This window comes from Microcaecilia unicolor, chromosome 6 (assembly GCF_901765095.1).
Source record: "Microcaecilia unicolor chromosome 6, aMicUni1.1, whole genome shotgun sequence".
NCBI lineage: Eukaryota > Metazoa > Chordata > Amphibia > Gymnophiona > Siphonopidae > Microcaecilia > Microcaecilia unicolor.
The window spans coordinates 273,473,571-273,497,687 of NC_044036.1; the positions used below are offsets into that span (position 1 = coordinate 273,473,571).

General features: G+C 40.5%; 1 protein-coding gene across 3 annotated transcripts in view; it reads left to right on the top strand.

Moving 5' to 3' along the window:
- The first annotated feature begins 701 nt into the window (after window positions 1-701).
- Window positions 702-24,117, top strand: part of LMX1B (LIM homeobox transcription factor 1 beta) — a 314,227-nt gene continuing 290,811 nt past the window's right edge. For 2 of the 3 annotated variants that reach the window (XM_030207614.1, XM_030207615.1), the window contains exons 1-2: window positions 702-1,231; window positions 1,886-2,072. In XM_030207614.1, the coding sequence (XP_030063474.1) occupies window positions 1,093-1,231; window positions 1,886-2,072 (326 nt within the window). In that variant the 5' untranslated portion in view covers window positions 702-1,092. The remainder of the gene's footprint in view (window positions 1,232-1,885; window positions 2,073-24,117) is intronic. The other variant, XM_030207616.1, reaches the window with a different exon arrangement.

Consider the following 24,117-nt stretch of genomic DNA (forward strand, 5'->3'; position numbering starts at 1 on the left):
AGAAATTATGGATTTCTATTTTTGCATTGAAAAATATTACAGGGCCAAAACAGGGGTCATTTTAGCTATTTTAACAACTTATACGACAAAACAAACAACAAAAAAAATTATACTGATAATGCTTGCTTTAAAAAAAAAGGAGACACAATAATGATAAAAGAGGCACAGGTACATACCACAGGTTTTGCAGGAGTCCCAAAGAACATTAAACAGCTATGATCAATCTCTTTTAAAAAAGAAAAACAGCAAATGTAAAGTTTAAGCTGTCTAAATCTACTGCTCAGAGGTTCTGCATCTAGACTGAAACATTGATTCAGGTGTAAACTTTTGTTGTTGTTGTATTTTTTTTTAAATAAAAAGCTTCTTTGGATATAACCCAGTATTTTATTTACGCACTTTCCTCTCCCAAGGAAAAAAAAAGAAGAAAAATAGGTGTTGATAGAATGGAATCGTCAACCCTCTTATGTTATTACACAGAACTAATATCTTATTACCAAACCACTGTGAGTACCTGGCCCCCTCTTTGGAGCTAGTAACTGGAGGCACTATTTAGTTTAGCAGAGACGCATCACAACAGCGGAAAGATACGCTCACCAATCGAGTTCGATCGTAAGTTTTTTTTGGGAGGAGTGATACAATACCCGGATGGAGTATCCTTCCGCCTCAATCTCAGCTCTATACGTTGCTCGGCTCCTCTGGACTCTCTATGGCACATTGACTCCGGCGCTCTTTTGGGGGGGAATAATTTGTCCGCCCTGGATCTATTACTTCGTCCTGCTGCTCCCTGCTCTGGGAGACAGAGCAGCACCCAGTATCAACTTCTTCAATCAAGCAGGTAATAAGGGCTCAACGCTCAGTGTGCTTCTCCCAGAAGCATGATCTGATCTGCAGCTTTCTGAACTAATGCGCCTTATGATCTGGAAACTTTTGTCGCAAAAACAATAGTTAAAAAATAAATCCAACCAGGAAGCGCTTCACATGTTTTCTGTTTAGAACCTATCACTGCTATAAAGTTTGCATTGGAATCGAGAGTTGGATCAGGAATAGTAACAGCAAGAACAGAGGTCTGTGATTTTTTTTTCTTTCTGTGCTATGGATATTGCAACAGGTCCTGAATCGTTGGAAAGGTGCTTTAGCAGAGGACAAACGGACTGTTCAAAGATGCTTGACGGTATTAAAATGGAAGATCACCCTTTGCGTTCAGGTCCTGCTACTTTAGGAGTGCTGCTTGGTAAGTTTCAATACTTTGCTTATTTTTGCAAACTGCAGAACGCCGTCTGTGTCAGGGAGAGTTTCCGTGTTTGACAGGCTGGCTGTGCTTTTCAACAGTCCTTTAAAATTACTTCTTCCTCTACGTGCAAAAGTTTGGTGTTTACCAATAAAATCTGTAGTGATTTTTTTTAATGCTCCCTTTTTTAACTATAGTTGGGAAAAACTACAGTTTACTTTTAGCCCATACATTCAGAGGAGAATCCTACCCCAGCTGTTTCTGGGTCCTCCCGCCCCCCTGCCTTCTTTCTAGGGATCTGAACCAGGTTTTGTAAAAAAAAAAAATGTTTATGCAACTAGGAAATAGTGATTTGTCTTAGCAAATGAGCTAAGAGCAAGCAAAAGAGAGTGGTGTGGAATGTAATAAAATAATTATCGCATTAGAAGAACTTTAATGGCGAAAACAAGTTTTGCAGAATATTTTAGACAGGTTTGTTTCCGTAGAGCTACATTTGGGAGTTGGCATTTGACTTGCAAAAAGAAAAAAATTGTGCCCCTGATAGGAGAGATCTATTCTAAAAATAATGCATAAATCGTGTTCTTCAGTATTTGTTAGGAATATATGCATGTATATATGTACATATAGCAATGCAAGTGCATATTTGCTGTTTCCTAGGGTCAGACTGTCAGCATCAAGCAGTTTGTGAGGGTTGCCAAAGGCCGATTTCAGATCGTTTTCTGATGAGAGTGAACGAGTCCTCCTGGCACGAAGAGTGTTTGCAATGTGCAGTGTGTCAACAGCCCCTCACCACCAGCTGCTACTTCCGGGATCGCAAACTGTACTGCAAACAGGATTACCAACAGTAAGACAGAACCTTTTTACTTTATGCGAGCGGATCGGGCATCCCAATAGGTTTTCTTCTGGTATCATTTTGATTTTTTAAATGTTAACTTTAACCTCCTCCCCCCCGCCCCCCGCAACACCATTCTGGTGCAATTGTACAACCTAGTAATCATGGCTACTGCCCAGTGTCCACTAATTCAACTGAATAATTTATCTTAATTTGAGTTAGAAAACCATAACATTAAGAGTGCTAAAAAGGCACATCATTGGCGGTACCAGAAATAAATTCTGCTGACAGTCCATTCATAATTGGGTTAAGAATAAATTATACAATATACTCCATATTTGAAAACTATTGGGTTGATTACTGACTTAAAGTCTCAAATGACAGCTTGCTATGTTGTAACCAATGTCTAAAAGTATTAATGATGGATAGTACATAAGGAATTGATTTTTTGGCAAAGCAAGATTTAAGTAAATTAATATTTGCAGGCCTCCACGAAGGAAAACTCACTCCTGACGAAGTTTTTTTGCGAGCACTTTTGTTTTTCACTATTGCAAATCACAGCCATGAGGGTGTTGTAGATCTTTCTGTGCGTCGTATTAACCAGGGCCTAACTATTGGTAGTTACGAACAGAACTGTGTGTTTGACTATAATGTTTTGTGATATCAGATCTCAACCGAAAATTATGGAATGTGCGAGGCAGCTGGAAGCTAGACATCCATTGCAAGACACAAATGATTAATTACAAGTTATTCGGATTACCCAGCTCTTTCCTTGGTTGAATTTCTGAAATGGGAGATAGGGGCTGGGTTTTTTTTGTTCCTAAACTTCATTATCTTTTTTTTTTTTTTGGATGGATGGATGAGAAGGGGTTCCAGTTCGCAACCCTCACTTGAGTATTGTGAAAGCGAGGAGAGAAGCACGAAAGCTTCTGTTTGCTCACCTGTTCAGATACAGAATTCCCACTTAAAACACTTCACACCCTGTCAAGTGTATGGTATGAGGGAAACACTATAGAAATAGTGGGGAAAAGGGATTAATACATAACTACAATGCTCAGAGAGCAAAAAATATGCACCACATAATTTACAAACTGTCTCATTATTCGTCTATTAAACCATTCAGCGTGACTTTAACTATAACATACTCTGCAAACATGGGGTTAGAAATAAAACAGACAAACAAACTTCTGCTTAGCATACCACACTATATTCACTACACATTTTAACATATAAGCATTGGTCACGACCTAAATAGTAAGAAAAAATGTTTGCACATACATTATGTTTAGCAAAGAGTGAAATATGCATATTTTATTTGTAACCATTCTTGATGTTTACCAGCGGTTTTACATCTGTGCGTTTTCCAATTATTTACAAATGAGTTGAACTTAGCTTGTTAATTACACAATTTTTTTTTAAGGATAATGGTTAACGGTGAACGGTTTTCTTGATTTTTGTGCAGAGTTATAACATCTTGGAGTTTTGGTGCTGTTAGATTGCAAAATATTTGCCATAAACTTCTCTTTATATTGTAAACTATAGGTTTCAGTTCCTTCACAGAGTGCATCTGTGCTTGTACTGGCATTTTTGTTAAAGGTGTAGGGCCAGATATGTATCTTTCACATATATGTATTTTTTGTGTTTCGGCATTCTCTACAATAAAGTCACCTATTTATAGCTTTATTTTTAGGTTTCCTTTTTTTTTCTTTTTTTTTTTTCTTTCTCTCCAGGAAATTTGCTTTCCTTAAAGACAAGAAAAGTATATTCTATATATATTTTCCCCTATGGTGGTGGTTCTTAAGTATATAGAATGAGTTATTATTATGATATTTTGGAAAAGAGGTCCTCTTCACTCTTTCAGATGAGCTACATTGCTCTGTGTGTGTGTGTGTGTGGGGGGGGGGGGGGGTTGGGGGGTATAATGTTGCTTTAAAAGATCTTGATTACTCTAGGGAATGGATATTAATTAAATTAAGAGTTAACGGTGAGCAGATTCCTAGACCCGGTTGCAGTACATCTTATTCTTCCTATCTATCTATCTATCTATCTATCTATCTATCTATCTATCTATCTAGTCTAGGAACAGGTAGAATTGGGGGTTACAGAGGATGGGCAGACTGGCTGGGTCATTTGGTCTTTATCTGCCGTCATGTTTCTATCTATCTACACACAGACTGAGATTTCAAGCCACTTCTAAATTAATTTACCTGAAGTAAGATGCATAACCCAGAACCCCCTCCCCCCAAAACAAACAAACAAACAAACAAACAACAAATCAGTTATTTGACTTTTGCACTGGGTCGTTCTCTGCTGCTGTGGGCTGTTCCATAGTGTGTCTTTTAAGGTATTTGACGCTTCAAAACAAAGTGGCATTTCGCTTAAACGTACATATCATACATTCATTCAGGCATAGACAGGATTTGCAAATCAGAGATAAGAGCAGTTCAGATGTGAAACTGCATTACCGAAAACAATGCATTTCATTTGTGGATTGGTGGGGGGGGGAGAGGATCGTGTTAATATCTAGAGCAAGAAGAGAGGAAATCTTAGTACTGTAAAATTTTGGGATGGCATAAAGCTGTTCCCTTCCTACCTACGCAGACACACAGTTTGTCCATTAGGACTCGATGAGTAGTCTGGATTAGAGGAGCGGGCTGAGAACCAGGGAAGTGCGGGTTCAAATCCCTCCGCAGCGCCTTGAGACCTTGGGCAAGTCACTAACCTTCCATTGCCTTAGGTATAACCTTAGATTGTAAATTCCCTGGGGACAGGAAAATACCTACTGAACCTGAATGTAACTGGCTGTGAACTACTGAGAAAGAACTGCACTAAATTAAAAATAAATCTCAAATTAAATTAAAATTACAGCAAGGCGATTGTACTTTTCTCGTCAGAGATTGGATAAGCTTGACGTGTTTGGCTATTTGGCCCCTCTCTGTCGCTCTTTTTCCATGTCTTTATTCTCTATGGCCTTCTGTCTTCCTCGCTCTCTCTCTCTCTCTCTTTCCCGTAGTCTGTCCTTTTAGTTCCTGTCTTTCTTGTCCAGCTGCTTTTCTTTTCTCCAGTCAGGCTCCAGGTGTCAGTGGCAGCTCCGAGATGGGCCCTGGTGACTAACCCGACTCAGCTTCTTACCTCCCTAACCCTTGCTCGAGTTGAAATTCTTTTTAACTCCACTACCCCCCACCTTCCTCAGACTGTCTCCAACGCACGAGGAACATTTTAAGATCACTAGACTTTGTGAGTGTCCACCGTCCATCGCTGCTGCAGTACTTAAATGTCTGGGGAGCACAGCTGATTAGCAGTTTAGGGCCCATCCTTTGCTTTCATGAAACCGTTAGGGATTGGAGCTAGAGCGCATCAGGGGATAGCGGGACTAGAAAAAGGAAACAAAATACAAGGCGGAATTGTACTGAGCGATGCAGAAAAAAAAATGCATTATAAAAACACACAGGGATTCAACTTTTCCATTCGGCCGAGATCACTCAATACGCGTCAACAATATAATCTGTGCAGATATTCAAAAAGGAGTCGCAAATCAGATTCGATAGAAATAGGCGTTCTTCCTTTTTTTTTTCTGCCTGTATCTTTCTCCGTCGTATTTGTCAGAATTGGAAAGTTTGTGACTTTTGATCTGTACCACGAAATGCGTCTTTAGGGTGATAAAAGGAAGCCCAAGCTTTTGTAGAGCAAGTCTCTTTATATCTCAGTGGGTATACAAAAGTGTTTTTTTAAGCACAAGGTGCGGGCTTCAAAACAGTCTAATTGGATGTTTACGCCTATACGTATATTTTGTTGCTGCGCTTATAGTCTAGGAACCTGTGGTGGGGAATCGTTCAGCAGAATTTGAATTCGTTACTGGAGCTATTTGCATTCGCACAATCTTGTTTTCCTTGCTCGGAGCTCTGTCCCTGTAGCAACTATGTAACTAACCATAACATTACTGAATTTGAGGGCAATCTTTCATCACGTATTTCCCTGTTTGCATGCGGTATTTACACATCCTTTCAAACTTAGGAAAATAGTTTTGACATGAGTGGATTTAGTAGCTGTAAAAGTGTCACAGAGACAGTGTGGAAGTTTATACTAGGGAGATTTGTTGTGCAAAACTCAGGTACTTAATGTATGCATCCCGATGATAAGGGATCTGAGCGTTTTATTCTAGTATAATGAGCACAAAAGACATGAATCTTTTTCTTTTACAGGTAGCGGAATTCTAAATATTTGTTTACTACTGTAAATCGCAGCAATTATTTTCCATACAGGAAAAACATGGGGTGACATTTTAAACAGTGTGTATTTTCAAATGCGAATTAATCGCTTGCATCTGCATTAGATTGGGTGCATAGAAGGGCTGGAGAACTGACAGGAGGCAGAGAGCAAGTTAAATTTCGGAGGCATAGATTTTCATAGCTTGCCCGTGCCGTATCTGTTATGTAAAAATAAGCGCAACTGTCCTTGTTTGATACCAGCAAAGGAAATTATATATATTTCAGTTCACAAGGTTGCTTCTTCGCTATGAACTTAGCACTAATTTTTAAACACTAAAGATTTACGTCATGAAATGTTTTTTTGCTTCTTCCCTGTCTCCTTCCTCAAACAGCCATCAAAAAATAAAAACCAGAATTACTGTTGGGGGCAACACGTTATTTAAATAGGATGTGCAGCTTTGTAAGGTCATATCTGGATATCCATCAATTTGTATCCACCGTGCTTATTTATTTGCTCACTTTTCAGAAACTTTTTTTTTTGCTGCGTTTATATTATATTCTTTTGATTTTGTTTTACTAAAATGTTATAAAGAAACAACTGATCTTATGTCCTAAAGAGGTAGCCCCCCCCCACCTTTTTCGCACCCCTCTTTTTTTTTCATAGTTGACTACTGCAAAAGCACACTTCATGCTTGTCTGTAAAATTTAGGGTCTCCTTTGTGTTGGGAGGGAGGTGGTCATTGCTACTTGAATCACTGGTGCATAATATGGCTCTGCCAGGAGTCTAGAAACAAAGGCAGACAACAAGCACTTTACATCAACTTTTTTGTCCAGGGTTCAGCAGGCTCCCCAAACAAGGCACTTACCCACGATTCTATATATTGCGCCTTAATTTCCATGCAGAAATCAAAGCATATTCTATAGCAATGCGCATAACTTAATTAGTTAACTAGCTAATCAGTGGTGCCAATCAGATGTTAACAGCAATTATCAACACTAATTGGCATTAATTAAGATTTACATGCACAACTCGCTAAGCGTATTCTGTAACATGGTGCGCTTAAATTCTAAGTCGCATAGTTGAAACGGGGCATGAACATGGGTGGGGCGTAGGTGTTTCTAAAATCTATATGCATTGTTGTAGAATACACCTGCTCTGTGCTTAATTTAGGCATCAGGATTTAAGCCAAGTAAAACATGGCATAAACGGGCCGTGACTAAATTTAGTCACGTGGAGAGGCGCTCGGTGTATTCTATATGCTATGCAGAAATTTAAGCCTATTCTATAAAATATAGGTGTACTTTAGAGAATATGCCTAAGCGTTTTTTCCATGCATAATTTTCAGGTGCCATATATAGAATCTAACCTTTATTGGCTACAATGTAGATTTCTTAGTTACAGCCTGAAAATCCACCTCCATGGAGACTTGCAGTAAATGCTAACATGACATTGAGTATGAATATTCCTAGGATTATACTTCTCTGCTCTGAATTTTCCAGGCCAGTGTTTGCCATTTGGGAATTCCAATGCAGTTTAGGTGCTAGTTCATTAGTACGGCTTTGATGACAAGGGCCGGATTTTTTTTTCATGGGGGCAACATAGGGCAAGAACAGAAATACAGTGAACACTCTACAAGGGGAGAGCAAAACCTGATAACACTTATAAGGTTTTGCTCTCCCCTTGTAGAGTGAGTTTTGTAACAGAGAAGTTATAACTGTCAAATTCTGTTACGGCAACTCTCTGTGATAGCTTAAGAAGAACTAAGGTCCGCTATTGCATGCTTTGGAAAATCCAACTTTTCCTCTGTGTGCTGAAATTTTCAGGCACTTATAATAGTTACTTAAAAATAAAATGTACAAAGATCTACATCACATAGAGCTGGTTACCTGTACCTTAATAATCATCTGTCCATTAAAAATGATGTATTTATTGTTATACAGTTTCAAGCAAGCAACACTGGGATGCTTTAAATAAAACTTTACTGAAAGAACTGAATTCTTTTTGGAACAAATATACTTACAGAGACATATAAGGTGAAAGGATGGCTTTAAAAAAGACTAAAAGGACATTCGACATTACAGATTTTCAAACCATGTATAGAGATTATTTGATCAATCATTTTGAAAGAAAAAAACTTAATTTTTTAAAATCGTGATTTGGTTAGTTTCTCTCCATTATTATTAAGGCATGCTAATTGGGTTGAAAAGAAAAGGGAAGCACTGCTGAGGTATCCATGCTGACTAGCAATAAAAAGATAGCAACATGTTTTGCCTTTGTCCAATCACAGTACCTAGTGTGACATTACATGGTAACCTGCTGTGCATGCCACCATAGACTGACAGCAGCAGATGCTAATGGAATGATATATGAAAGAGGAAAAGTAATGCAGAATTCTATTTGCACAGAAGTTTTATTAAATGGCAGCTAACATCTAAGTTTGTCCTTTTTAAAAAATTTATTTGTCAGGCTGGGCAATAGGTTTGTTATAGGTTGCTAGACAGTTATTACAACTTGCATTTTTAGTTCTATTGATATTTCAAAAAGAAATTCTCTCCTTGAGTTACTAACCTGTGCTGATTCTTTAGCATCCATTAAAATGGTTAATGCGTGTTATTTTACCATGGATCCCGGTTTGTACAATGGGACCCACTTACTAATAATGTATATTCTAGCTGCACTTTAGCAAATTATTGTATTATGAAAATGTTGGTATGTAAAAAGTACATCAAATTGGGCAGACTGGATGGACCTACAGGTTTTTTCTGCCGACATTTACATTTATTAACTTTGCATTTCGTATATTATTCACTAATAGTTTTATCTATAAATATAGATTTATAGGGTGGTCTATTTACTGCATTTTCTGACACTTTGACCATTTAATACTTCTGAAATCAAAGGCCATATAGTACTCGATTATTCCTGTATTAACAAACCTCACAGAATGTCTTAATTGGCTTGACTGTATATCTTTGATAGATTGTCCTTGCGTCATAGTGCTTGCAATCTCTTCTGTGTGTATATTCTTATAACATGTAGCACTATCCCCCTAATTCTATAAAAGTCACCAAAAACTGTGTGCACAAATTTGGGCTTACAATTTAGTTGAATAACGAGACAATTAGTGCCAATAATTGTCTTTTTTAACAAGCAATTATTGGTGCTAATTAGAATCAATTAATATGCATGTTCATAAATTAGATACTTGATCTGCGTCTAAACTTTATGCACCTCCCAAAAAAGGGGTCACCGAAATGGGAGGGTCATGGGTGGTTTGGGGTGGATTGTGGGTGTGGTTTTGAGTTACATGCAGAATCATAGAATAAGGGGATTCTGGGCATAAATTTAGGTGGGGCATTTGCGCCATGTTTTTGTTCATGCAAATGGACATTCGTAAATTTACGCATCAGCCCTAAGACTTAAAAGCTAGTCTATAAACCATGTTTAATATTAGGCACTGCTTATAGAATATTACTTATTTTTCGGTTCCAATTTTTTAAGCACGATTTATAGAATTCACCCCTGTATGAACCCCTATTGGTAGTTTACTTAAGCTAAAATTTTATTTATGTACATAAATAATTATATCACACTTTCTTGTAATATCTGTTCTTTATTTGATTTGTAGCAATAGGTAATTTAAAACACATTTTATTTATTTATTTATTTTATTTTGTGATAGCGCGAAAGAGAAATAGCTCCTAGGGTCCTTCTTTACATTTCCACACTTGTGTCCATTGGCAGTAGGCAGAATTCTGAGAAAAACTGGCTAGAAGTTGAAGAGAAACACACACCACAACAAATAACCAGCATGTTTCTAATATTTCTGCAATGTAGTAATAGGGACCTAAAGCTTTTTGAAGAGGAATCTGCTAGCTATGTGCTGAGTGCACACTTCTGTAATAATCCCAGCATTTGCTTAATAATAACAATATGGAAATTCATCTCTTTAAATACTACAATCAAAATAAATCATCTGTTTTAGCAAAGTAAACATTTGTAGTTTTTCAAATATTATATATCAGCATTGTACTCTTTGATTCTTGCAAAGGCCTGCATATATAGTAGGAGACTTGCCAGCCACAAGATACAGAAAGCAACTCATGATGTAGCATAGGTTTGTTTTCAGATATGTGGGTGTCATATTCTTCTATATAATAATTGCTGAGATGTTTTGTAAGGCCCTAGCAAACTCATTCTTGAGTAAATTGTAAATTATCATATAAGAACTCCCATTGGGCAAAGTGCATAATCCAAGGGTACTTGCATGTGCACTGAATTTTCAAATTTTGCTATTCTTATATCCATTTTTTGGGCCCTTTTACTAAGCTGTGGTAAAAGGGGCCCTGCACTAGTGACGTTTTTGCGGCACGCCAGGGCCCATTTTACCGCAGCAGGTAAAAAGGCCAAAAAAAGAAATGGTCATGCAGTAAGTTTGCAGTTGCCACACGGCCATTTTTTGGAGGGGGGGGGGAGCACTTACCGCCACCCATTGAGGTGGCGGCAAGGGCTCCCACGCTAACCCGGTGGTAACTCCCTGTAGAAATATTTGTTCAGTATTTCAGTTAACACTGGAAATGGTGAGTGCTGGGGGTGGAACTACCGCCGGCAACCTTTACTAAAAGGGCCCCTTTGTGCATAGCTCATCCAATTTCCACTATTCCAAGAAAAAAAAATTGTGAAAAGTTCTGTAACCATTATTCCAATCATTGTTATGCTCATGTCTGGAGTAGTGTATTTTATTTTTTTGTCCAGGACAAAAACATACAGAAAAAGAATTTGTGCCTTTCAAAAATACGTGTATTCAGTGCTGGGCAACTTTTTGTCCAGTCATCAAATCTAGCTCAGAAAGTCATAGCTTTATACATAACTAGAAAATGCCTGTTAGCAGTTCTGATATTCATCATTCTCTTCTTTTGGGTATCTTTTTTGAATAGGTTTAAATACAGAAATACGTACTGAAGATATATTTTTAAGATATCATCAGGGCTCTACAAGATGCTTTACATTCATTCCTCGTGTCACTGGCTGAGACCTTCTGTCTTAAAGAAATCCACAGTGACAACAAGAAAAAATGTTTTCAACAAGTTTTATCCCTCAGTGGAGTAGGAACCTCTGTGGCAGTATTTCAATTCAGAAATATAGAAAAAAGGACATCATCTCTCAGATTAAGGGGGAAGTTATCCACATATGCTTCCGTTAAGACATGTTATTTTACTGTTAACTAGGTCTCACTGCATAGAATGGGACCTGTGCTAAAATAGCACGAGTTAGTGGTAAAATAGCAAATTTAGGGCCTCTTTTATCAAGCCACGCAGTAATGCCGATGGAGCCCATTCAGATTGAATGGACTTTGTTGGCATTACTGCACCGGGAGCCACTAGTGTAGCTTGATAAAAGAGGCCCTTTAACAGTAGCCCACGTTGATAACTTCTTCCCTTAATGTGAAGTGTTTCAGTCTCTGGTAACCAGAGCTGATATTGTGATGTCATAATGCCTCATTCCAGCAATACCTAAGAGCCAGCCTTATCCGTGATGTCACAATGGCTTGATTGTCTTATACTAGGCTCTCTTTTATTACATACAGCAGTGATTTTGATTTCTAGAGACAATATATTTTTTTCTTTAAATTAGGGGAGATGTTCTTAACATGGGCTTCTGTTAAGACTTGTTATTTTACTGTTAACTTCAGTTATTAGGAACTGGTGTTCACTGCATAAAATGGGACCTCTGCTAAAAGAGCACAAGTTAGTGGTAAGATAACCTGTCTTAATGGTAGCCCATGTAGATAATTTCTCCCCTTACTGATTAAGAGCTGTGGTCAACAAATATCATAAAATAATTTCCATCTTTGCTAGAAGAGGTTTCCACTTATTTCTTTGGCACATCCAGTTCAATTACTACTACTACTACTTATCATTTCTATAGCGCTACAAGGCATACGCAGCACTGTACACCATACACAAAAGACAGTCCCTGCTCAAAGAGCTTACAATCTAGCTAAGACAGGTAAACAGACAGAACAATTAAGGGTAAGGGAATAAAGAGGTGAGGATAAAGGACAGGGTAAGTGAGTTAGGAGTCAAATGCAGTGGTAAAGAGGTGGGTTTTGAGTTTGGACTTGAAAATGGCTAAAGACGGGGCTAGACGTACATGCTCGGGAAGTCTATTCCAGGCATGAGGTGCAGCGAGATAGAACTAAAAGCAGTGCCACAAGATTTGCTTGACAGTTTATTGAGGTTTTCACTCCTGTATTATCTCCCCTTCCAACTCCCCTAGCCCATTCATCAAGGGGACCGTTCTCAGCCAGGGGCCATATACCATACACCAATTTTCCTAAGAATATATAGGGATAATTATATGAAGTCACTTTTGCTCATATGTGGCCTGCCATAAAATGCTGACCAGCATGAAAATACATGCAATGACATGATGGTGTGTACTTTGCTGGTAGTCTTGCATAGGGGTGGAGTTTACAAGTGCATATGTAAATTATAAACCATGCTAATCTATTTCCAGACTTGAATAATCTAGGCACAAACATTTGACTCTGATAGAGAGCAGATTTGAATATCTGCAGCTGAAAGATAGGTGCAATTTCTGCTGTTCACACTAATATGTTATAAAGACACATGGGCACATAAGTAGATGCCTATTTGTCCTCTTAAACCAAGTGCCCTATTATAAAATTACACTTGCAGTGTGCCATGTTGAGTCAGATCAATGGTCCATTAAGCCCAGCATCCTGTCTCAATCTGGATCACTTGGCAGGACCATAGCACAACATAATGGAGAGAGCCCTTCCCTGTATCTCATTCACATAAAGAGGTGACAACCCCCACCATGGAATTCTGGTCACTAAATCTGTCCTCTAGGTGGTGCTATTGTGCAATGAATGGGATTCCCCTAGTCCCAGGAAATGTAAATTGTCTTTCTGTGGTATCCCCATCCCTGAATGACCTGTGGCAAACTTTGAAATGGCAATGAACAAATAAAGGAACACGTTTAAAACAAAACTGAATTACATCACTCAGGCAAAATTCTTTAGTTTGTAAGGCAGAGGGATTTAACTACACCAGATTTCATGAAATTTCATTTTTGGTGTAGTCATCTTCACTGTTCTCCTTTTCAGCTCTCATTCCAGTCTCCCTCTTGGTAGAAGCTGATTGTTGAATCTGCACTATTCTTGGATACTCATGCTTCTGGTCATTGGAAGGTACCTTTGAAGGCACACATACTTTTCCAAATCTCCTTTTTACTAATGGAACAACTTTATTTCTGGCCATTTTCCTTGTAGACTAGTGGGTTTCAGGTAGTGGCATATCCAATCAAGGTGTGTGTGTTGCATAGCTACCCCCTGTCAGTCCCTCCCTTCTCCCTCATGCAACATTTCTTCCTTCCCTTCCCGGCTCAGTTCTGCAAACCTCTACAGTTTCCTCCCTCCTCCTTTTCCTCCCCCCTACCATATCTTAAAATTACTTTCAGTCTTTGCCCTGGCAGTGCCAGTGGCAGCGGCACTCATAGGCTACATGTGGCCTGTATGGGGCTTTCTCTCTGAATTGTTCCGCCCCTTCTGATGCAACTTCCTGTTTTCTGAAGAGTGCGATTTTTCAGAGAGAAAGCCCAGTGTAGGCCTCAGGCAGCCTATGAGTGCTGTTGGAGCTGGTGCTGCCTGGGTGAAGATTGGAAGTGATTTTAAGGTACGGTGGGGGGGGGGGGGAGCAGGGGAGGGAGTGAATTCCAGATCTTTGCATGGCCGGGCTGGGAAAGGAAGGGAGAGATGCAGCGGGAGGGAGAAAGGAGGGAAATGCAGATGCACCCCATGTCGAACATTCCTGGCGACGTTACTGGTTTCTAGTCTAAATGGGTTCTGAATCTCTTAACTTCAGCTCCAGTAATACAAGGCTTGGATCCTCTTCACTGCTGGCTCCTGGCACTCCCTTGTTCAGGCTAGGCCAGCCACATCTGCTGTGTCTCAGCTTTAGGCCTAGGCTGTCTGAGAACCTTCTTCCTGGCCTGAGGCCTAGTCAGTCATGAATGGAGGCTTTCCTCCTAGAGTCCTCTCAGCACATGAGCCCCCTGGACTCTCTCAAATTCCTTATATCCTGTCCATCTTGATGTCTATCTTCAGAGGGTTTTATATTTCCCTATTATAACACCAAGAGAAACATACCTTTCTAGGCCATGTCACACACCTTCCTCATACAGTACCAATTCACTAAATCAGAGTGGGAGCTTAAATAATTCACCCACCCCAGCATGGAGAAGGAATTTTGGTCCCTTGTCACAGAAGGAACCAATTAGGGACAACTTTTTGTAAAGCATTTTCTGCATGTAAACTATGTTTTACACACAGAAAATGGCTCCTTTAAAATTATGTGGCTGAATAACTGGAGTTTGGGCAGACTAGTTATGGAGTTCTGATGTATGCATGTATTTAAAAATATGCTATTACAAGCATGAGTACATGTGCACCTTTACACTTTACCGCATGTGTAAATTTGTACTTGATAGATGTGCCACTGAGGCTTGTTCTGCATGCATAAAAGGTACATAGGTATCTATGTTCCCTTTTATAAAGGGTGCAAGTACAGTGAGATAAGAGTCCTCCATGCTGAAGTTATATGTGCGTCAATGAAGATTACATCTTTAAGTACTGCTTTAATGATAGATATATAACTTTCTGAGTATTGAATTCTCCTAAATTATTTGATGGTCCTGCTCGATGAAAATTAATTTTGTTAGAGATTAAGGAGCCCTTTTACTACTCTGCAGTAAAAGGGGTCCTGCGGTGTCTTTGGCACTTGGATTTGCCACGCGCCAAGGACCCTTTTACTGCAGTAAGGTTTTTTGTGAAAAAAAGGAGATGGCTGTGCGTTAAGTATACACTGGCCACGTGGCCATTTTCTGGGGGAGCGGAGCTCCAGATTCAACTCTGGCCACCTTGTTGGGCAGATGGGATGGACCGTGCAGGTCTTTATCAGCCAACATTTACTAATTTACTATGTAGAAACGTATGCATGGGTACACTGTGCATACATGCTTCTGTGCATAACCTGGGCAGTTTTATAAGCACTTCTGTGTGCAAAAAGAGCCTGGTAGGAGGTTTAATACAAGTTTTAAAAGGGTGGGTTCCCCCCCCCCCCCCCCAGTGTGGGCATTATTTAGCTGTGAAATTCGTTGCTGGAGGATGTGGACAAGGTTAATGTTTGGTCAAGTTTTAGTTGAGAGAACCATTCGTAATTATTTGGCACCATCTTCACATGCGACTGAGCAACATGGAATAAACATTTTCATTAGGCTCTGCCAGGAACTTCAAGTGACATGGACTGTAGAGCATAAAGCTGGACTTGATGGGCCCCTAGTCTGACCTAGCATGGTACTTCTTCACTAACGATCGTCTAAATTTGCTTAAGCATTCTCATTGTGAATCCATTTTTCTTTGAAATTCCAGAGCTATAGTGAAGGGCCACAATTTTATGATTCAGAGATTAACAGTAACCTCGCCCCTTGGACAATGGGGAAAAAAAACAAAATATGTTAAAGCAACAAGTCAGAACATTGATTTTTATTTATTTTAAGCCCGTACAGCATCATTCACTACATGTGAGTCTGTCACCCCTGTTCTTACTGACAGGGGTGGTACTGCACTCTCATGGCTTCAATATTTCAGGGAAGGTGGGTTCTTTGGGTCTCCCAGGGGACCTGCCTGCACTACGGAAAGATATAAACAGGATGGAGTCGGTCCAGAGGGCGGCTACGAAATTAGTAAGTGGTCTTGAATGCAAAAATTATAGGGACAGGCTTATGAACCTCAACATGTATATGCTGGGAGAGAGGAGACATGATAGAAACATTTAAATTTCTCAAGGGCATTTATGTACAGGAAGAGAGCCTTTTTCAAAAGAAGGAGAGCTCTGGAATGAGGGGGCATATGACAAAGTTAAGCGGGAATAGGCTTAGGAGTAACCTAAGGAAGTATTTCACAGAAAGGGTGGTGGAGGCGTGGAATGGTCTCCCGGTGGAGGTGGTAGAGTCTAGGACTGTTCCAGAATTTAAAAGGCATGGGATAAGCATGTGGGATCGCTTAGGAACAGGTAGAATTGGGGGTTACAGAGGATGGGCAGACTGGATGGGTCATATGGCCTTTATCTGCCGTCACGTTTCTATGTTTTTTTCTATGTTTCTATGTGATTGAAACTGACAGTAAAAGCACGGACTCCCATGCTTCTCTTATACAGTGCTACATATACAATCAAACATAAGCAAGTAGAATGATGAACAAGGGGCATGGAAATACGATAGGTGACACAATGAAATGGTCACTTAAATGATAAGGCAGTGCTTAAATGTAACTATAGCGTCATTTTTTGACCAGCATTTGTCATTCGAAGCTCAGGTCTCAAAGGTGGTCTTGAGCGTCTTCCATACACTATGGAAGTTAAAAAGGTTGTGTCATGTGAAGGTCATGGGTGTTCCTGAAAATTAGTTGTGTTCTTACAGAATATGCCAGATCCGCACCTAAAGACGTGGGCATTTACACTAGGTTTTAGTTGGCATATATGGCTGCGTCTAAACTGTATTCATGGGACGGCCACTAGGCGTCTTCTATAAAATGTGCCTAAATTTAGGCGAGGTTTATAGAATAGCGCTAAGCGTGTTTTTTTTGTCACCAATTTTTTTGGTTCCATATTTAGAATCTGACCCTAAGTGTGAAATTGGTTGTACGGGATTCTAGAATTGGGTGGGTAGTGTTTACACTTTTGACTAAACATTGTTTCCCAGTGCTTTCTTAAGCTCAGGGTTGATCAAGGGCAGAGCTGTCCTCCGTGGATTGTATCTTGTTAGTCTGCAAAATACCTTGTTCAAGAATTGCATGCTTAGGAGTGTATTCTGCTCATGCTTAACTTTAATTATGTTTTGCATAGAATTTATATTAAACTAATGGATGGTCTGAATCTTCACACAATTGCAAAGTAACAGAATTAATCAGCGAATGCAATCATGTGCTCACACTTAAGGTTAAAAATAAAAATCTTGCATTTGCTGTGCCTTAAATCACATTGAGGGGTATTGGCCTATGAGCTGTATGACTGGATTTGTCTTTGAGTCATAAATTGTTTTAAGCATTACAGCTTGTTAAACTTGGCTGAGTGCAATGACTGACTTACACAGGCATGTATACGAATCTGCCTGCACAGAAAATTTTATGAACATCGTAGGTAATTCATAATTTGTTTCAATGTGTTATGACACTTGAAAATGGAGAACGCCGATATTAATAACACAGTATGCTCTGGAAGGAATGAAAAGATGACAGTGAAAATAGCCATATTTGCAAAATGCACAGCAGAAATGCAGGCGGAAACTTTTTAACCGAGGCATGCAGCCTGCTGTCACATTTCCAGCTTTAATTGCCAAATACCTCAGCGGAGCTCCAAGGCATGGAAGCGCTGCTGTATCAATCAAGGCAGAATTTCTTAAAAAATATTTTTGGTAGGTAATTTGCATCAGAATGCTTGTATTTCTTTCTCTTTCACATAGACATGCACACATGCATGTGGACATACACGCATCTCTGATCTATTTCTGAAAGAGTTGCTATCTCTTTGATAAAGTGCACTGTGCTCATTGGCTTTCCATATGTGATTAGCCTATGAGAGAATCATTGGACCAAGAAATGTTAGTTCTGGAATACTACATAATAATCCATAATAACTTTAATTGTAAATGTCTCAACATTGGGAGAGTCCTCAGTATTTGACTGATAGGGTCAACTTAACCACTAGGCAAATCAGGTGACTGCCTAAGGTGGAAGCTTCTGGGGATGGCATACAGAAGCTGCAGACAAAGCAAAATACTAGGTTTGATAATCACACATAGGGTCGGCTTAACCACTAGGCAAATCAGATGATTGCCTAAGGTGGAAGCTTCTGGGGATGGCATACAGAAGCTGCAGACAAAGCAAAATACTAGGTTTGATAATCACACATAGGGTCGTCTTAACCACTAGGCAAATCAGATGACTGCCTAAGGTGGAAGCTTTTGGGGATGGCATACAGAAGCTGCAGACAAAGCAAAATACTAGGTTTGACAATCACACATAGGGTCGGCTTAACCACTAGGCAAATCAGGTGATTGCCTAAGATGGAAGCTTCTGGGGGTGGCTTACAGAAGTTGCAAACAAAGCAAAATACTAGGTTTGACAATCACACAAACTCAAATAACCATGTATGTATACTTGAAACAAAAATTCGTATTTAAACTATGATGTCCAATTATGCATTTTTAAGGAACATTTTTGGATATGACAGTGATCCATGATTGTGAGTTTAGTCTAGAGGACTGAAAGGCTAAAAGGTTTATCTAGGATGTCTGATATCCTTGCACCAGCCCACTGTCCCATAAAGCAGTTCAAGATCTACTTAGTGGGTAGCATGTATCTGGAATTTTTTAATTATAAGGAATGAGTGTGTGATAAATATAAATACTTCTGCAGGAGGATTTTCCCGTTCATGCCTTTCTAAAACATTAGGGGGCCCTTTTATAAAGCATTGGTAAGCCCAATGTGGGCTTACCACATGCTAAATTGGAACTACCGCTGGCCCAACATGGCTGCCGATGGTAGTTTCAGCTCGAGCGTGTGCGCTGTAAAATTGTTTTTCCAGCACAGCGCTAACCCGGAGGTAATTGGGCATCACCGCAGCTGCCCAGTTACGGCCGAGTTACTGTAGGAGCCTTTACCACTACCTCAGTGGGTGGCTGTAAGAGCTCCTCACCACATGGCCACACGGTGATAGTTATCATGCTGCATGGCCATTTTTTTTTGGGGGGGGGGGGGGGGGCTTTTTACCCACTGCGGGGAAAACGCTACCACAGGGCCTTTTTTCCCATAGCTTAGTAAAAGGACCACTAGATTTGCACGCACTGTTTCTGCAGACAGAAGTTATCCTTTTCTGTTTTTAATATTCTGTGCATATTTTTGGGTGGCACGCATGCACCCCATTGAATTTTCCACATTATCTATGGAGATATGGACCACCTTGGCTTAAGGTTTTGCCAATATGTAGAAAATATCTTTATCAGAAAGTTATGCAACCTTGGAGGAGGAGATTAGTAACAGAGAAAATGATGACAGGTATAAACCAGTATGGTTCATCTAGTCTGCCCAGTAAGCTGCCTAGAGTTTGACCTGCCATTCAATGCTACTGTTCTTGTCCCCCACTACCTCTACTGGGAGACCATTCCAGGCATCCACCAGCCTTTCTCTGAAAAAGTATTTCTTGATGCTATAGTGTGCCTGCTTGCAGTTTAATTTCATATCCTCTAGTTCTACAGCTTCCCTATCTTTGAAAAAGATTTGTTTGTTCAGTAATACCTTTCAAGTATTTAAATGTCTGTATAATATTTTCCTGTCCCTCCTTTCCTCTAGGGTATACATATTCAGGTCTTCAGTCTCTTCTCATATGTCTCCTGGTGCTGCAGACACTATACGAATTTTGTTCCCTTCCCATAACTACTTTATATTTTTATATCCATACTGAGATATTGCCTCCAAAATGCAGCACAATGGTTCTGCCTCTCTATGTAGCCTAGTATCCTCCTGGCTCTGACCACTGCCTTGTCAAAATTAGATCCTTGGACACTATCACCTTGAGGTCGCTCTCCTGGTCTGTGTGCATCAGCCTTTTCCCTTCTATTGCATGCAGCACCTTTTGGATTTCTATGCACAAAATGCAGCATTCTGAACTTCTACACATTAAAAGGTTAACTTTCAAGCATTAGCCTCAGACTCCTAATTTTTGTAGGTCACTTCTTATGTTATCCAGGGTGCCCATTCTGTTGCAAATCTTCATATTAGTCACAAAAAAAAGACAAACTTTTCCTTACAGCCCTTTTGCAATATCATTCCAAAGATATTGAATAGGGTCAGTCCCAGGACCAATTTCTGAGGCATGCCACTACTCAACTTTTTTTCTTCTGAGTGAATTGCATACTCCCTATTCCTCCCCAATGCCCTGGCAAACCCTAATACTAACTTTTAGCTGGCATAGGTTTTGCCATGAACGCCCTTGTTTGGCACACTGCTCACTGAGGGGCTCTTTAACTAAGCTGGGTAAGTGTCTACGTGCACCCATCTTGCGCCAAAATGGAGTTACCGTACGGCTACCACTTGGCTCTTGCAGTAATTTCATTTTTGCCGTGCATCCGATGCATGTGGCCGAAAAATAATTTTTATTTTCTGACGCGCGTATTGGACGTGTGCCAAGTGGCATTTGGCTTGCGTAGGTCATTACCGCCCGGTTATCATGTGAGACTTTACCATTAGGTCAATGGCTGGCAGTAAGGTCTCAGACACAAAATGGACATGCACCAATTTTGATTTTGCTGCATGCCCATTTTCAGCAACATTTTTAAAAAAGGCCTTTTTTACAGGTGCACTGAAAAATGGATTGGCGCGTGCCCAAAACCCATGCCTACACTACCACAAGCCATTTTTCAGCGCACCTTAGTAAAAGGACCGCTGAGCATTGGGGAGGAACAGGTAATGAACCCGTTCAGCATGCATTTGCGTGATAATTGCAATCAGAGCCGACAAGCTCGTCGTTACACATGCTCACCGGCTCTGATCATTGGGTGGCAGCAAATGCAGGTGCTAGTATAGCGCTATTGGCATCTAGTGCCCATGTTTTCTTTTGATCATCAGCCCCTAAGATTCTACAGTACTCTCAGTTAATCATGCAGCTGCAACATTTGGTCATGGTAACCTACATGAGCCGTTGACATGGCCGTGCCTGTCAGTGTATAAATTACCTCTTACACTAGTTCTATATAATAATTTGCACCTCCAACATTCCATGTCTGGCTGCCTGGGTTCGTAACATCTCCTGACGTCAGCCAGCCTCCAGCGTTCCATTCCCCCTCACTGTCCTGCCCTCGTTTCAAGATGTAATGACGTCAGAGGGCGGAACAGTGATAGGGAAGGGAACGCTGGAGGTGAGCTGACATCAGGAGGGATGTTACGAATGTAATGGAAGCCAGCGCCAGCCAGCCAGAGAACGTTCAGGTACAAATCGAGGGGAGAAGAGAATCGTGGGACATCGAGGGGAGGGAGGGAGGAAGGGAAGGGAAAGGGAGGGGAGGGCAGGGCAGAGAAGAATTGATGGACATGGATGGGATGGGAGGATAGTAGAGGAGAGAATCGCGGGGCATGGATGGGAGGGCAGGGAAGAGGAGAATCGCTGGACATGGAGGGGAGGGGAGGGAAGAATTGCTGGACATGGAGGGGAGGGCAGGGGAGAGAGAGAGAAAAAAAAGCTTACATGACAGCCTTCCTAGGCCCCGTTTCATTGTTGAGGAAATGGGCATGGTTCCACTAGTATTCTATAATGACAATTATGTGCATAATTGCCGATCCAAGCACCTAAGTTTTGGTGACCTTTTCAGACTTACCCTCATGGACCAGAAGAACATAACTACAAGAAAACACCATGGCCTGTATTTATTTATTTATTTTATGTTGCTTAAGCCATGGATGCGATTTGATGAACCTTTTCTACCAGTTTGTCGACCATCGGGACTTATTTCCAACACTCATTCAGAGATATTGCCCTAAAATAACATAATTCATTTCAATTCTAGTAAAGTAAAATGATTTCAGAGACAGAGACCTTTTACAAAAAACCTTTAATGTTTTAAATATATATGCAAGGTTTTTATTTTATCCTTAATTTTGTAGTATATGTTAGTCTTATCTTCTTCTCCTTCACTGTATACCCTAGACCCTCTACATTATACTGTGATAAGGTGTTCTTAGAAGAAGGTAAGGGGAAAATATGGGGTGATCATAGGGAAATGTTGGATGTGGGGGTAAATGTTTCAAAATCCTCATGTCGAACTGACCGATGAGAACTCTTTTTATTTATTTATTGAGATTTAGCTTACAGCTTTTCAGTAGTGGCTCAAGCCAGAGGTCTCAAAATCTAATTGTGTACCTGAAGCAATGGAGGGTTAAGTGACTCATCCAGGATCACTAGGAGCAGCTCTAACCACTAGGTTATTGCCCCCTACTCAGCAAATAAACCTATAGTAAAATGGGACTGTGTAGTTTAATGATTCTTTTGCATTGTACATGGGAAGTCTGAAGCAAATCTTAATGTTAAACTCTGTCATCTAGAATTCTATTTCTTTATATTCTTTCTCAGATTGTTTTATTCAAGCTCTTAAAATAGGTACCATCATCTTTCTGCTTTTACATATTTAGCTAAGATTCAATTTTGTGTTCTGTGACAGTCCTGATGTTCACAAAACCACTAAAGAATGGATTATATTTTTGTTGGATTCATTAAACCCTGATAGATGGACTGCCTTGCTTTTTTCTGATATGTACCTCTTGTTATCGATGGTTTCTTTATGTGCCATTTGATCAAAACATTGCTGATGACATATTTGTTTACTGCATTTCTGTACTATCTTTCATCTTTTCAGCCTTCAGCCTGTGCTCTGGCCAGAAACACACATCTGAATAGGTCTTTAGCATTTTTATAAGGGTGAATCCTTTTGACAGTTTGTTTTAACAACTTGTTAAGGACTCATTAGATTTATACCCTAATTAAATTTGATTTCCTTATTTATATTCCACCTTTTCAATCAAGACAAAAAGACAGAGTATTGTATCGCGCCTGGTGTGACCACATTTTGAATACTGTGTGCAATTCTGGTCGCCATATCTCAAAAATGATGTGGAGGGGCATAATTGAACGGGGCGCCCAAGTTTTTCTGAGGGCATCCTCACAGGACATCCCTGTGAAGGGGCGGGGAAACCATTATTATCGAAAGAAGATGGGCGTCCATCTTTCATTTCGTTAATATGGTTGGGACCGCCCAAATCTCTACATTTAGGTCGACCTTAGAGATGGTCGTCCCTGGTTTTCGGTGATAATGGAAACAGAGGACGCCCTTCTCAAAAATGACCAAATCCAACTCATTTGGTCGTGGGAGGAGCCAGCGTTCGTAGTGCACTGGCCCCCCTGACATAAGGAAGTATTTCTTCCTAGAAAGAGGTGGTAGATTCATAAAATAACTTCCATGTAAAGGTGATGGAGGTGAAAATAGTGACAGAATTCATGAAAATATGGCATAAGCCCAGAGGACCCCTAGATCATCTGAAGGTTGTTTGTACAGCCTGAGATTGGGTCAGCCTGTGATAGTGCTTCAAGGATAAGTGGTCTAGATAGGCCCTGGGATTCTGTAGGCCTTACAAGTCTTGTCTGCTGCAGTGCCGTAGCGAGGGCGGCTGACACCCGGGGCGGTTCGCCGCTGCGCACCCTTCCCACCGGGTGCAGCACGGCGCACCCCCCCCCTTGGTGTGCGCACACCCCTCCCCGGAGCGTGCACCTCCCCCCGGAGCGCATTCTTACCAAAGGGGGCAGGCGGGAAGGCCGCTCCGCCCCGAGTGCACGTCGCTGGGAGCTGCGTCGGCTCCGCTGGTTCCCTGCTCTCTCTGCCCCGGAACAGGAAGTAGCCTGTTCCGGGGCAGAGAGAGCAGTGAACCAGCGGAGCTGACACCCTCCCAGCGGCATGCACCCAGGGCGGACCGCCCCACCGCCCCCCCCCCTTTCCTACGCCACTGGTCTGCTGTCATCTTCTGTTTCTCTTGGTTAGACCCAAACTCTTTTTTTAAAAAATCTCAGAGTTGCAGTTCAGCATGGAGTTATGCAAATTGTGATCAACTACAAGAATGGTTGATATTTTATTTCAGTTTCAGCCTCATATATATATTTCCACTCAAAGCCTTAAAGTATCCACCAGTGTTGTTTGCCTTATTGTACCCTATTAATCTTATGAT